Genomic DNA, 12,382 nt, shown 5'->3' with positions numbered 1-12,382 from the left:
CTGATATTTCTCCTACTATCCCTTGTTCCCTATGCAGAATGACTGGGGGATTAGGGAAGTGGGGGAGGTATTTAAGCCTTTGGCTGGGGTGTCTTTGCCTCCTCCTGGTGGCCAGGTTCTGTATTTTCCACAAGTAATGAATCTAGCTGTGAACTCTCCCTGTACAGAAGGAAAGGAAATTATCTGGTAAGCATAATTTATGTTTTTTCGTGCTGATAAGGCGGTCCTCCGTACTAAGCTAGGTTTTCTCCCTAAGGTAGTGTTGGATCGCAATATTAATCAGGAAATTGTTGTTCCCTCTTTTTGTCCTAATCTTTCTTCCCTAAAGGAATGTCTTTTGCATAACTTGGATGTTGTGTGTGCTCTAAAATTTTACCTTCAAGCAACTAAAGATTTTCGGCAGACATCTGTCCTGTTTGTTGTTTTCTCTGTTAAACTTAGAGGTTTAGAAGGCCACTTCTACCACTCTTTCTCTCTGGTTGAGAAGTGTTATCCGTTTAGCTTATGAGACAGCTGTACAACAGCCTCCTGAGAGAATTACGGCTCATTCCACTAGAGCTATTTAATCTTCCTGGGCTTTCAAAAATTAAGCTTCTGTGGAGCAAATTTGCAAGGTGGCCACATGGACCTCTATACATACCTTTTCTAAATTCTACAAATTTGATACTTTTGCCTCGGCTGAGGCTTCTTTTGGGAGAAAAGTTCTTCAAGCGGTGGTGCCTTCGGTTTAGGTCCGCCTGTTTTGTTCTCCCTCTTTTTCATTCTGTGTCCTCTAGCTTGGGTATTAGTTCCCACTAGTAATTGGAATGATTTGTGGACTCTCTATGCCTTAGGAAAGAAAACTAAATTTATGCTTACCTGTTAAATTTATTTCCAGGCATAGAGTCTATGACCCGCCCTTATTTATATTCAGGTGGCAGGGTTTTTTTTTGTTAAAATCTCAGGCACCTCCATACCTTTGTGTTATCTTCTTTTTCCATTTCCCTTCGGCTGAATGACTGGGGGGTTATGGGTAAGGGAAGTGACACTTAACAGCTCTGCTAGGATGCTCTTTGCCTACTCCTGCTGGCCAGGAGTGAATATCCCACTAGTAATTGGAATGATTTGTGGACTCTCCATGCCTTAGGAAAGAAACACTGATTAAATAAAAAGATACAAGACATAATAAAAACGCTAATAATCCTTAACTCATTTACGCCGTTAGGACAGCATGGAACGTTCTACCATATATAAATTTAGAAGCATAAATTTAGTTTTTTTTTGTGGTCTGATTCTTTTTTTTATTAAAGTACATTAAAAAGCTACAGTATTACAGTCTAAAATAGAAACCATTTAAAATAGAAGTCTATTCAATTCAACAATTATATGTTTGTTTTTTATTTTAACTTTAAAGCAATATATAACCAACTGATTTGTTCAAGACATTGTTTTAACTTGTTCTACACAATTTTTAGGTCTCATGAATGACAAAGACTCAAAACATTCCTTAGTCGAGGGAGAAACCCTGGAATATGATGACGACGATGAAGAAGACGATGCTGGGGCAGAAGCCGAGGAACAGTCTGGAAATGAAAGTGAAATGAATGAACATGAAGAAGAAGTTAGTATATTTTGTGATTTTTCTTTGTTTTAAGCTGAGATTAAAGGGACATAAAACCCATATTTTTTTTTCATTTAGAATTCAGAAAGCGTGCAATTTTAAAAACTTAGTATTTTATTTCTATTTAAGTTTTTTTGTTCTTTTTGTATCCTTTGTTGAACATCATACATAGTTAGACTCAGTGTCTGTTGATTGGTGGCTGCACATAGATGACTTTTGTCATTGACTTTCATCTAGCTCCCAGTAGTGCATTACTGCGCCTTCAACAAAGGATAACAAGAGAATTAAGAAAATTAGATAATAGAAGTAAATTGAAAAGTTGTTTAAAATTGTATGTTCTACCTAAATCATGCAATACATTTTTGGGGTATTGTTGTAGAAAAAAATACAACTTGAAAAAACTGGTCCAAATTCAAAAGGTTATTATTGTAAGATAAGTGATAACATGTTGTCAACAAAGTGACAGCATGTCATCACTTTGGGCTAGATTTATCAACGCCTCAGCGTACAGGGGCGCGTATACGCGCCCCTGTACGCCTCAGCTCGCCTGTGGCGGGGCAAAATTACCCGCAGGTAATTAACATTGCACACGAGCGCAATTTCTCCAACATAGGTGTGTCCGGTCCACGGCGTCATCCTTACTTGTGGGATATTCTCTTCCCCAACAGGAAATGGCAAAGAGCCCAGCAAAGCTGGTCACATGATCCCTCCTAGGCTCCGCCTTCCCCAGTCATTCTCTTTGCCGTTGTACAGGCAACATCTCCACGGAGATGGCTTAGAGTTTTTTGGTGTTTAAATGTAGTTTTTATTCTTCAATCAAGAGTTTGTTATTTTAAAATAGTGCTGGTATGTACTATTTACTCTGAAACAGAAAAGAGATGAAGATTTCTGTTTGTAAGAGGAAAATGATTTTAGCAACCGTTACTAAAATCGATGGCTGTTTCCACACAGGACTGTTGAGAGGAATTAACTTCAGTTGGGGGAAACAGTGAGCAGACTTTTGCTGCTTGAGGTATGACACATTTCTAACAAGACTTGGTAATGCTGGAAGCTGTCATTTTCCCTATGGGATCCGGTAAGCCATTTTTATTAAATAAGAATAAAGGGCTTCTCAAGGGCTTTAAAGACTGGTAGACATTTTTCTGGGCTAAAACGATTGATATATAAGCATTTTTAATACTTCATAGTTTTGAGGAGTTATTTTATTCTTGAGAATTATGTAAAATAACCGGCAGGCACTGTATTGGACACCTTTTTCACTGGGGGCCTTCTCTAATCATAGGCAGAGCCTCATTTTCGCGCCTCTATTGCGCAGTTGTTTTTGGGAAGCAAGACATGCAGATGCATGTGTGAGGAGCTCAGATACATAGAAAAAGCTTACTGAAGGCGTCATTTGGTATCGTATTCCCCTTTGGGCTTGGTTGGGTCTCAGCAAAGCAGATACCAGGGACTGTATAGGGGTTAAATATAAAAACGGCACCGGTTCCGTTATTTTAAGAGTTAAAGCTTTCAAATTTGGTGTGCAATACTTTTAAGGCTTTAAGACACTGTGGTGAAATTTTGGTGAATTTTGAACAATTCCTTCATACTTTTTCACATTTTCAGTAATAAAGTGTGTTCAGTTTAAAATTTAAAGTGACAGTAACGGTTTTATTTTAAAACGTTTTTTGTACTTTGTTATCAAGTTTATGCCTGTTTAACATGTCTGAACTATCAGATAGACTATGTTCTGTATGTGGGGAAGCCAAGGTTCCTTCTCATTTAAATAGATGTGATTTATGTGACACAAAATTTAGAGAAAATGATGCCCAAGATGATTCCTCAAGTGAGGGGAGTAAGCATGGTACTGCATCATCCCCTCCGTCTACGCCAGTCTTGCCCACACAGGAGGCCCCTAGTACATCTAGTGCGCCAATACTCCTTACTATGCAACAATTAACGGCTGTAATGGATAATTCTATCAAAAACATTTTAGCCAAAATGCCCACTTATCAGCGAAAGCGCGACTGCTCTGTTTTAGAAAATACTGAAGAGCATGAGGACGCTGATGATATTGGTTCTGAAGTGCCCCTACACCAGTCTGAGGGGGCCAGGGAGGTTTTGTCTGAGGGAGAAATTTCAGATTCAGGGAAAATTTCTCAACAAGCTGAACCTGATGTGATTACATTCAAATTTAAATTGGAACATCTCCGCGCTCTGCTTAAGGAGGTGTTATCTACTCTGGATGATTGTGAGAATTTGGTCATTCCAGAGAAATTATGTAAGATGGACAAGTTCCTAGAGGTCCCGGGGCCCCCAGAAGCTTTTCCTATACCCAAGCGGGTGGCGGACATTGTAAACAAAGAATGGGAAAGGCCCGGCATACCTTTTGTCCCTCCCCCTATATTTAAGAAATTGTTTCCTATGGTCGACCCCAGAAAGGACTTATGGCAGACAGTCCCCAAGGTCGAGGGGGCGGTTTCTACTCTAAACAAACGCACTACTATCCCTATAGAAGATAGTTGTGCTTTCAAAGATCCTATGGATAAAAAATTAGAGGGTTTGCTTAAAAAGATGTTTGTTCAGCAAGGTTACCTTCTACAACCAATTTCATGCATTGTTCCTGTCACTACAGCAGCGTGTTTCTGGTTCGATGAACTAGAAAAGTCGCTCAATAAAGATTCTTCTTATGAGGAGATTATGGACAGAATTCATGCTCTCAAATTGGCTAACTCTTTTACTTTAGACGCCACTTTGCAATTGGCTAGATTAGCGGCGAAAAATTCAGGGTTTGCTATTGTGGCGCGCAGAGCGCTTTGGCTAAAATCTTGGTCAGCGGATGCGTCTTCCAAGAACAAATTGCTTAACATACCTTTCAAGGGGAAAACGCTGTTTGGCCCTGACTTGAAAGAGATTATTTCTGATATCACTGGGGGTAAGGGCCACGCCCTTCCTCAGGATAGGTCTTTCAAGGCTAAAAATAAACCAAATTTTCGTCCCTTTCGCAGAAACGGACCAGCCCCAAGTGCTACATCCTCTAAGCAAGAGGGTAATACTTCTCAAACCAAGCCAGCCTGGAGGCCAATGCAAGGCTGGAACAAAGGTAAGCAGGCCAAGAAACCTGCCACTGCTACCAAGACAGCATGAGATGTTGGCCCCCGATCCGGGACCGGATCTGGTGGGGGGCAGACTTTCTCTCTTCGCTCAGGCTTGGGCAAGAGATGTTCTGGATCCTTGGGCGCTAGAAATAGTCTCCCAAGGTTATCTTCTGGAATTCAAGGAGCTTCCCCCAAGGGGGAGGTTCCACAGGTCTCAATTGTCTTCAGACCACATAAAAAGACAGGCATTCTTACATTGTGTAGAAGACCTGTTAAAAATGGGAGTGATTCATCCTGTTCCATTAGGAGAACAAGGGATGGGATTCTACTCCAATCTGTTCATAGTTCCCAAAAAAGAGGGAACATTCAGACCAATCTTAGATCTCAAGATCCTAAACAAGTTTCTCAAGGTTCCATCGTTCAAAATGGAAACCATTCGGACAATTCTTCCTTCCATCCAGGAAGGTCAATTCATGACCACGGTGGATTTAAAGGATGCGTATCTACATATTCCTATCCACAAGGAACATCATCGGTTCCTAAGGTTCGCCTTTCTGGACAAGCATTACCAGTTTGTGGCACTTCCATTCGGATTAGCCACTGCTCCAAGAATTTTCACAAAGGTACTAGGGTCCCTTCTAGCGGTTCTACGACCAAGGGGCATTGCAGTAGTACCTTACTTGGACGACATACTGATTCAAGCGTCGTCCCTACCACAAGCAAAGGCTCATACGGACATTGTCCTGGCCTTTCTCAGATCTCACGGGTGGAAAGTGAACGTAGAAAAAAGTTCTCTATCTCCGTCAACAAGAGTTCCCTTCTTGGGAACAATAATAGACTCCTTAGAAATGAGGATTTTTCTGACAGAGGCCAGAAAATCAAAACTTCTAAGCTCTTGTCAAGTACTTCATTCTGTTCCTCTTCCTTCCATAGCGCAGTGCATGGAAGTAATAGGTTTGATGGTCGCGGCAATGGACATAGTTCCTTTTGCGCGAATTCATCTGAGACCATTACAACTGTGCATGCTCAGTCAGTGGAATGGGGATTATACAGACTTGTCTCCGACGATACAAGTAGATCAGAGGACCAGAGATTCACTCCGTTGGTGGCTGACCCTGGACAACCTGTCACAGGGGATGAGCTTCCGCAGACCAGAGTGGGTCATTGTCACGACCGACGCCAGTCTGGTGGGCTGGGGCGCGGTCTGGGAACCCCTGAAAGCTCAGGGTCTTTGGTCTCGGGAAGAATCTCTTCTCCCGATAAATATTCTGGAACTGAGAGCGATATTCAATGCTCTCAAGGCTTGGCCTCAGCTAGCAAAGGCCAAATTCATACGGTTTCAATCAGACAACATGACGACTGTTGCGTATATCAACCATCAGGGGGGAACAAGGAGTTCCCTGGCGATGGAAGAAGTGACCAAAATCATTCAATGGGCGGAGACTCACTCCTGCCACTTGTCTGCAATCCACATCCCAGGAGTGGAAAATTGGGAAGCGGATTTTCTGAGTCGTCAGACATTTCATCCGGGGGAGTGGGAACTCCATCCGGAAATCTTTGCCCAAATTACTCAATTGTGGGGCATTCCAGACATGGATCTGATGGCCTCTCGTCAGAACTTCAAGGTTCCTTGCTACGGGTCCAGATCCAGGGATCCCAAGGCGACTCTAGTAGATGCACTAGTAGCACCTTGGACCTTCAACCTAGCTTATGTATTCCCACCGTTTCCTCTCATCCCCAGGCTGGTAGCCAGGATCAATCAGGAGAGGGCATCGGTGATCTTGATAGCTCCTGCGTGGCCACGCAGGACTTGGTATGCAGACCTGGTGAATATGTCATCGGCTCCACCATGGAAGCTACCTTTGAGACAGGACCTTCTTGTTCAAGGTCCGTTCGAACATCCGAATCTGGCCTCACTCCAACTGACTGCTTGGAGATTGAACGCTTGATTTTATCAAAGCGAGGGTTCTCAGATTCTGTCATTGATACTCTTGTTCAGGCCAGAAAGCCTGTAACTAGAAAAATCTACCATAAAATATGGAAAAAATATATCTGTTGGTGTGAATCTAAAGGATTCCCATGGAACAAGATAAAAATTCCTAAGATTCTATCCTTTTTTCAAGAAGGTTTGGAGAAAGGATTATCTGCAAGTTCTTTGAAGGGACAGATTTCTGCTTTATCTGTTTTACTTCACAAAAAGCTGGCGGCTGTGCCAGATGTTCAAGCTTTTGTTCAGGCTCTGGTTAGAATCAAGCCTGTTTACAAACCTTTGACTCCTCCTTGGAGTCTCAATTTAGTTCTTTCAGTTCTTCAGGGGGTTCCGTTTGAACCCTTACATTCCATAGATATTAAGTTATTATCTTGGAAAGTTTTGTTTTTGGTTGCAATTTCTTCTGCTAGAAGAGTTTCAGAGTTATCTGCTCTGCAGTGTTCTCCTCCTTATCTGGTGTTCCATGCAGATAAGGTGGTTTTGCGTACTAAACCTGGTTTTCTTCCGAAAGTTGTTTCTAACAAGAACATTAACCAGGAGATAGTCGTGCCTTCTTTGTGTCCGAATCCAGTTTCAAAGAAGGAACGTTGCACAATTTGGATGTAGTTCGTGCTCTAAAATTCTATTTAGATGCTACAAAGGATTTCAGACAAACATCTTCCTTGTTTGTTGTTTATTCTGGTAAAAGGAGAGGTCAAAAAGCAACTTCTACCTCTCTCTCTTTTTGGCTTAAAAGCATCATCAGATTGGCTTATGAGACTGCCGGACGGCAGCCTCCTGAAAGAATCACAGCTCATTCCACTAGGGCCGTGGCTTCCACATGGGCCTTCAAGAACGAGGCTTCTGTTGATCAGATATGTAAAGCAGCGACTTGGTCTTCACTGCACACTTTTACTAAATTTTACAAATTTGATACTTTTGCTTCTTCTGAGGCTATTTTTGGGAGAAAGGTTTTGCAAGCCGTGGTGCCTTCCATCTAGGTGACCTGATTTGCTCCCTCCCATCATCCGTGTCCTAAAGCTTTGGTATTGGTTCCCACAAGTAAGGATGACGCCGTGGACCGGACACACCTATGTTGGAGAAAACAGAATTTATGTTTACCTGATAAATTACTTTCTCCAACGGTGTGTCCGGTCCACGGCCCGCCCTGGTTTTTTAATCAGGTCTGATAATTTATTTTCTTTAACTACAGTCACCACGGTATCATATGATTTCTCCTATGCAAATATTCCTCCTTTACGTCGGTCGAATGACTGGGGAAGGCGGAGCCTAGGAGGGATCATGTGACCAGCTTTGCTGGGCTCTTTGCCATTTCCTGTTGGGGAAGAGAATATCCCACAAGTAAGGATGACGCCGTGGGCCGGACACACCGTTGGAGAAAGTAATTTATCAGGTAAACATAAATTCTGTGTTTGCGCTCGCGTGCAATCCCGCCCCCTGCCCGCGCACAGCCAATCATGCGCGGGCAGGAGCTGTCAATCTCCTCGGTCGGACTCGACCGAGGAGATTGAATTTCGCCACAATAGAGGTGGCGTAGATGTTAGGGAAGCACGGTCTGGTGACCGCTGCTTGATAAATCACAGCGAGCAAGTTCTTGAGAGAACTTGCTGCCGTAGGGGCTTAATAAATCTAGCCCTTTGAAGTAACACAGGCTGGCGCGCAAAATCAGATAAGAACAGTGTCTCTTTTATAGCCTTAATTGTCCCATGTGCTGTGCTTTAGGCCAATCCAGAATCTTCACACGTAGGCAACTAGTTGTCTTCTTATCTCGTCCATACAGACTTGGGTGGTTTACTTAACATTAGAAGTTTATATTTTTGCAAGCACAACAAAATAGCTGAACTGACAAGAAAGTGCATTGTTCTTAAAGCTCAATATACAATGGATGATATGTGAGCGCCAGTGTGTAAAAAAAACTGGCTTAAGATTTAATTAAATGGCAATAACCTTTTTATAAAAACATCATAAAATCAAGTTCTGTAATAAAAATAAATAACTCACCAATGGATGCTGTTCAAAACAATAAATTGTATTCACATAAAAAAGAACAAGTTATATCTGTATATTATATTGTCCTAAAATAACATTATATATCTGCACTGTATACTATGATTAAACATACACAAGGAATATAAGCAGTAAATCATTCTTAAGTTAAGATCCAAATTTTAAGATCGAACAGAAAAACTTTATTCTTCAAAGCATAGATTTTATACTAAGCCACAATTATTTAAGATCGAACAGAAAAACTTTATTCTTCAAAGCATAGATTTTATACTAAGCCACAATTATTTAAGATCGAACAGAAAAACTTTATTCTTCAAAGCATAGATTTTATACTAAGCCACAATTATTTCTCTTGTTAGGTGTATCCAGTCCACGGATCATCCATTACTTGTGGGATATTCTCCTTCCAACAGGAAGTTGCAAGAGGATCACCCACAGCAGAGCTGCTATATAGCTCCTCCCCTAACTGCCATATCCAGTCATTCTCTTGCAAGCTCTCAACATAGCTGGAGGTAGTTAGAGGAAAGTGGTAAAATATAGTTAGTTTTTTCTTCAATCAAAGGTTTATTGTTTTTAAATGGTACCGGAGTATACTATTTTATCTCAGGCAGCATTTAAAAGAAGAATCTGCCTGCGTTTTTCTATGATCTTAGCAGAAGTAACTAAGATCCACTGCCGTTCTCATATATGTCTGAGGAGTGAGGTAACTTCAGAGGGAGAATGGAGTGCAGGGTATCCTGCAATAAGGTATGTGCAGTTAAGTTTTTCTAGGGATGGAATTTGCTAGAAAATGCTGCTGATACCGGATTAATGTAAGTTAAAGCCTAAATACAGTGATTTAATAGCGACTTGTATCAGGCTTGCTATCAGAGGTATATACTTTGATTAATGTGCAATATAAAACGTTTGCTGGCATGTTTAATCGTTTTTATATATGCTTTGGTGATAAAACTTTATTGGGGCCTAGTTTTTTCCACATGGCTGGCTTTATTTTTGCCTAGAAACAGTTTCCTGAGGCTTTCCACTGTTATAGTATAAACGTTACAGTTGGTGCAGTTAAAATTACAAACTGTGACATTCAGCTTCCCTCAGCAGTCCCCTGCATGCTATAGGACATCTCTGAAGGGCTCAAAAGGCTTCAAAAGTAGATGCTGTGGCAGTTGTTATGACTGTTTAAAAAACATATTTTTCGTTTTGTTCATCTGTTTTTTGTATTAAGGGGTTAATCATCCATTTGCAAGTGGGTGCAATGCTCTGCTAACTTGTTACATACACTGTAAAAATTTTGTTAGTTTAACTGCCTTTTTTCACTGTTATTTCACATTTTGGCAAAATTTGTTTCTCTTAAAGGCACAGTAACTTTTTTTATATTGCTTGTTAACTTGATTTAAAGTGTTTTCCAAGCTTGCTAGTCTCATTGCTAGTCTGTATAAACATGTCTGACATAGAGGAAACTCCTTGTTCATTATGTTTGAAAGCCATGGTGGAGCCCCATAGGAATGTGTACTAAATGTATTGATTTCACTTTAAACAATAAAGATCAGCTGTTATCTTTAAAAGAATTATCACCAGAGGATTCTGACGAGGGGGAAGTTATGCCGACTAACTCTCCCCACGTGTCGGACCCTTTGACTCCCGCTCAAGGGACTCATGCTAAAATGGCGCCAAGTACATCAAAGACGCACATAGCGATTACTTTGCAGGACATGGCGGCAATCATGGATAATACCCTGTCAGCGGTATTAGCCAGACTGCCTGAATTCAGAGGAAAGCGCGATAGCTCTGGGGTTAGACGTAATACAGAGCACGCAGATATTTTAAGGCCCATGTCTGATACTGCGTCACAATATGCAGAAGCTGAGGAAGAGCTTCAGTCTGTGGGTGACGTCTCTGACTCGGGGAAACCTGATTCAGATATGTCTACTTTTAAATTTAAGCTTGAGAACCACCGGGTGTTGCTTGGAGAGGTTTTAGCTGCTCTGAATGACTGTGACACAATTGCAGTGCCAGAGAAATTGTGTAGACTGGATAAATACTACGCGGTGCCGGTGTGTACTGACGTTTTTCCAATACCTAAAAGGTTTACAGAAATTATTACTAAGGAGTGGGACAGACCCGGTGTGCCGTTTCCCCCCCTCCTATTTTTAAAAAAATGTTTCCAGTAGACGCCACCACACAGGACTTATGGCAGACGGTCTCTAAGGTGGAGGGAGCAGTTTCTACTTTAGCTATGCGTACCACTATCCCTGTCGAGGACAGTTGTGCTTTTTCAGATCCAATGGATAAAAAATTAGAAGGTTACCTTAAGAAAATGTTTATTCAACAAGGTTTTATCCTGCAGCCCCTTGCATGCATTGCTCCTGTCACTGCTGCTGCGGCGTTCTGGTTTGAGTCTCTGGAAGAGGCCTTTCAGACAGCTACTCCATTGACTGAAATACTTGACAAGCTTAGAACACTTAAGCTAGCTAATTCTTTTGTTTCTGATGCCATTGTTCATTTGACTAAACTAACGGCTAAGAATTCTGGATTCGCCATCCAGGCGCGTAGGGCGCTATGGCTTAAATCTTGGTCAGCTGACGTGACTTCAAAGTCTAAATTACTTAACATTCCCTTCAAGGGGCAGACCCTATTCGGGCCTGGTTTGAAGGAAATTATTGCTGACATTACTGGAGGTAAGGGTCATACCCTTCCTCAGGACAGGGCCAAATCAAGGGCCAAACAGTCTAATTTTCGTGCCTTTCGAAACTTCAAGGCAGGTGCAGCATCAACTTCCTCTGCTACAAAACAAGAGGGAACTTTTGCGCAATCCAAGCCGGCCTGGAAATCTAACCAGGTCTGGAGCAAAGGCAAGCAGGCCAGAAAGCCTGCTGCTGCCTCTAAGACAGCATGAAGGAACGGCCCCCTATCCGGCAACGGATCTAGTAGGGGGCAGACTTTCTCTCTTCGCCCAGGCGTGGGCAAGAGATGTTCAGGATCCCTGGGCGTTGGAGATCATATCTCAGGGATATCTTCTGGACTTCAAAGCTTCCCCCCCACAAGGGAGATTTCACCTTCCGAGATTATCTGTACAACAGATAAATAAAGAGGCATTCTTACGCTGTGTGCAAGACCTCCTAATAATGGGAGTGTTCCATCCATTTCCACAGATGGTACAAGGACAGGGATTTTATTCAAATCTGTTTGTGGTTCCCAAAAAAGAGGGAATCTTCAGACCAATTTTGGATCTAAAGATCTTAAACAAATTCCTCAGAGTTCCATAGTTCAAAATGGAAACTATTTGGACAATCCTACCTATGATCCAGGAGGGTCAGTACATGACCACAGTGGATTTGAAGGATGCTTACCTTCACATACCGATTCACAAAGATCATCATCGGTTCCTAAGGTTTGCCTTTCTAGACAGGCATTACCAGTTTGTGGCTCTTCCCTTCGGGTTAGCTACAGCCCCAAGAATTTTTACAAAGGTTCTGGGGTCTCTTCTGGCGGTCCTAAGACCACGGGGCATAGCAGTGGCCCCTTATCTAGACGACATCCTGATACTGGCGTCAAACTTCCAAATTGCCAAATCTCATACGGACATAGTGTTGGCATTTCTGAGGTCGCATGGGTGGAAAGTGAACGAGGGAAAGAGTTCTCTATCACCCCTCACAAGGGTTTCCTTCCTTGGAACTCTGATAGATTCTGTAGAAATGAAAATTTACCTGACGG

At 42.0% G+C, this 12,382-nt stretch overlaps 1 protein-coding gene across 5 annotated transcripts in view; it reads left to right on the top strand.

Moving 5' to 3' along the window:
- The window catches only part of UPF2 (UPF2 regulator of nonsense mediated mRNA decay), a 654,310-nt gene that overhangs the window by 424,346 nt on the left and 217,582 nt on the right, over positions 1-12,382 (top strand). For all 5 annotated transcript variants that reach the window (XM_053716468.1, XM_053716466.1, XM_053716467.1 and 2 more), the window contains one exon: positions 1,455-1,600. In XM_053716468.1, the coding sequence (XP_053572443.1) occupies positions 1,455-1,600 (146 nt within the window). The remainder of the gene's footprint in view (positions 1-1,454; positions 1,601-12,382) is intronic.

Source organism: Bombina bombina, chromosome 6, assembly GCF_027579735.1.
Source record: "Bombina bombina isolate aBomBom1 chromosome 6, aBomBom1.pri, whole genome shotgun sequence".
NCBI lineage: Eukaryota > Metazoa > Chordata > Amphibia > Anura > Bombinatoridae > Bombina > Bombina bombina.
The sequence above is the reverse complement of the archived record's forward strand: the minus strand, read 5'-3'. Positions and strand labels throughout refer to the sequence as shown.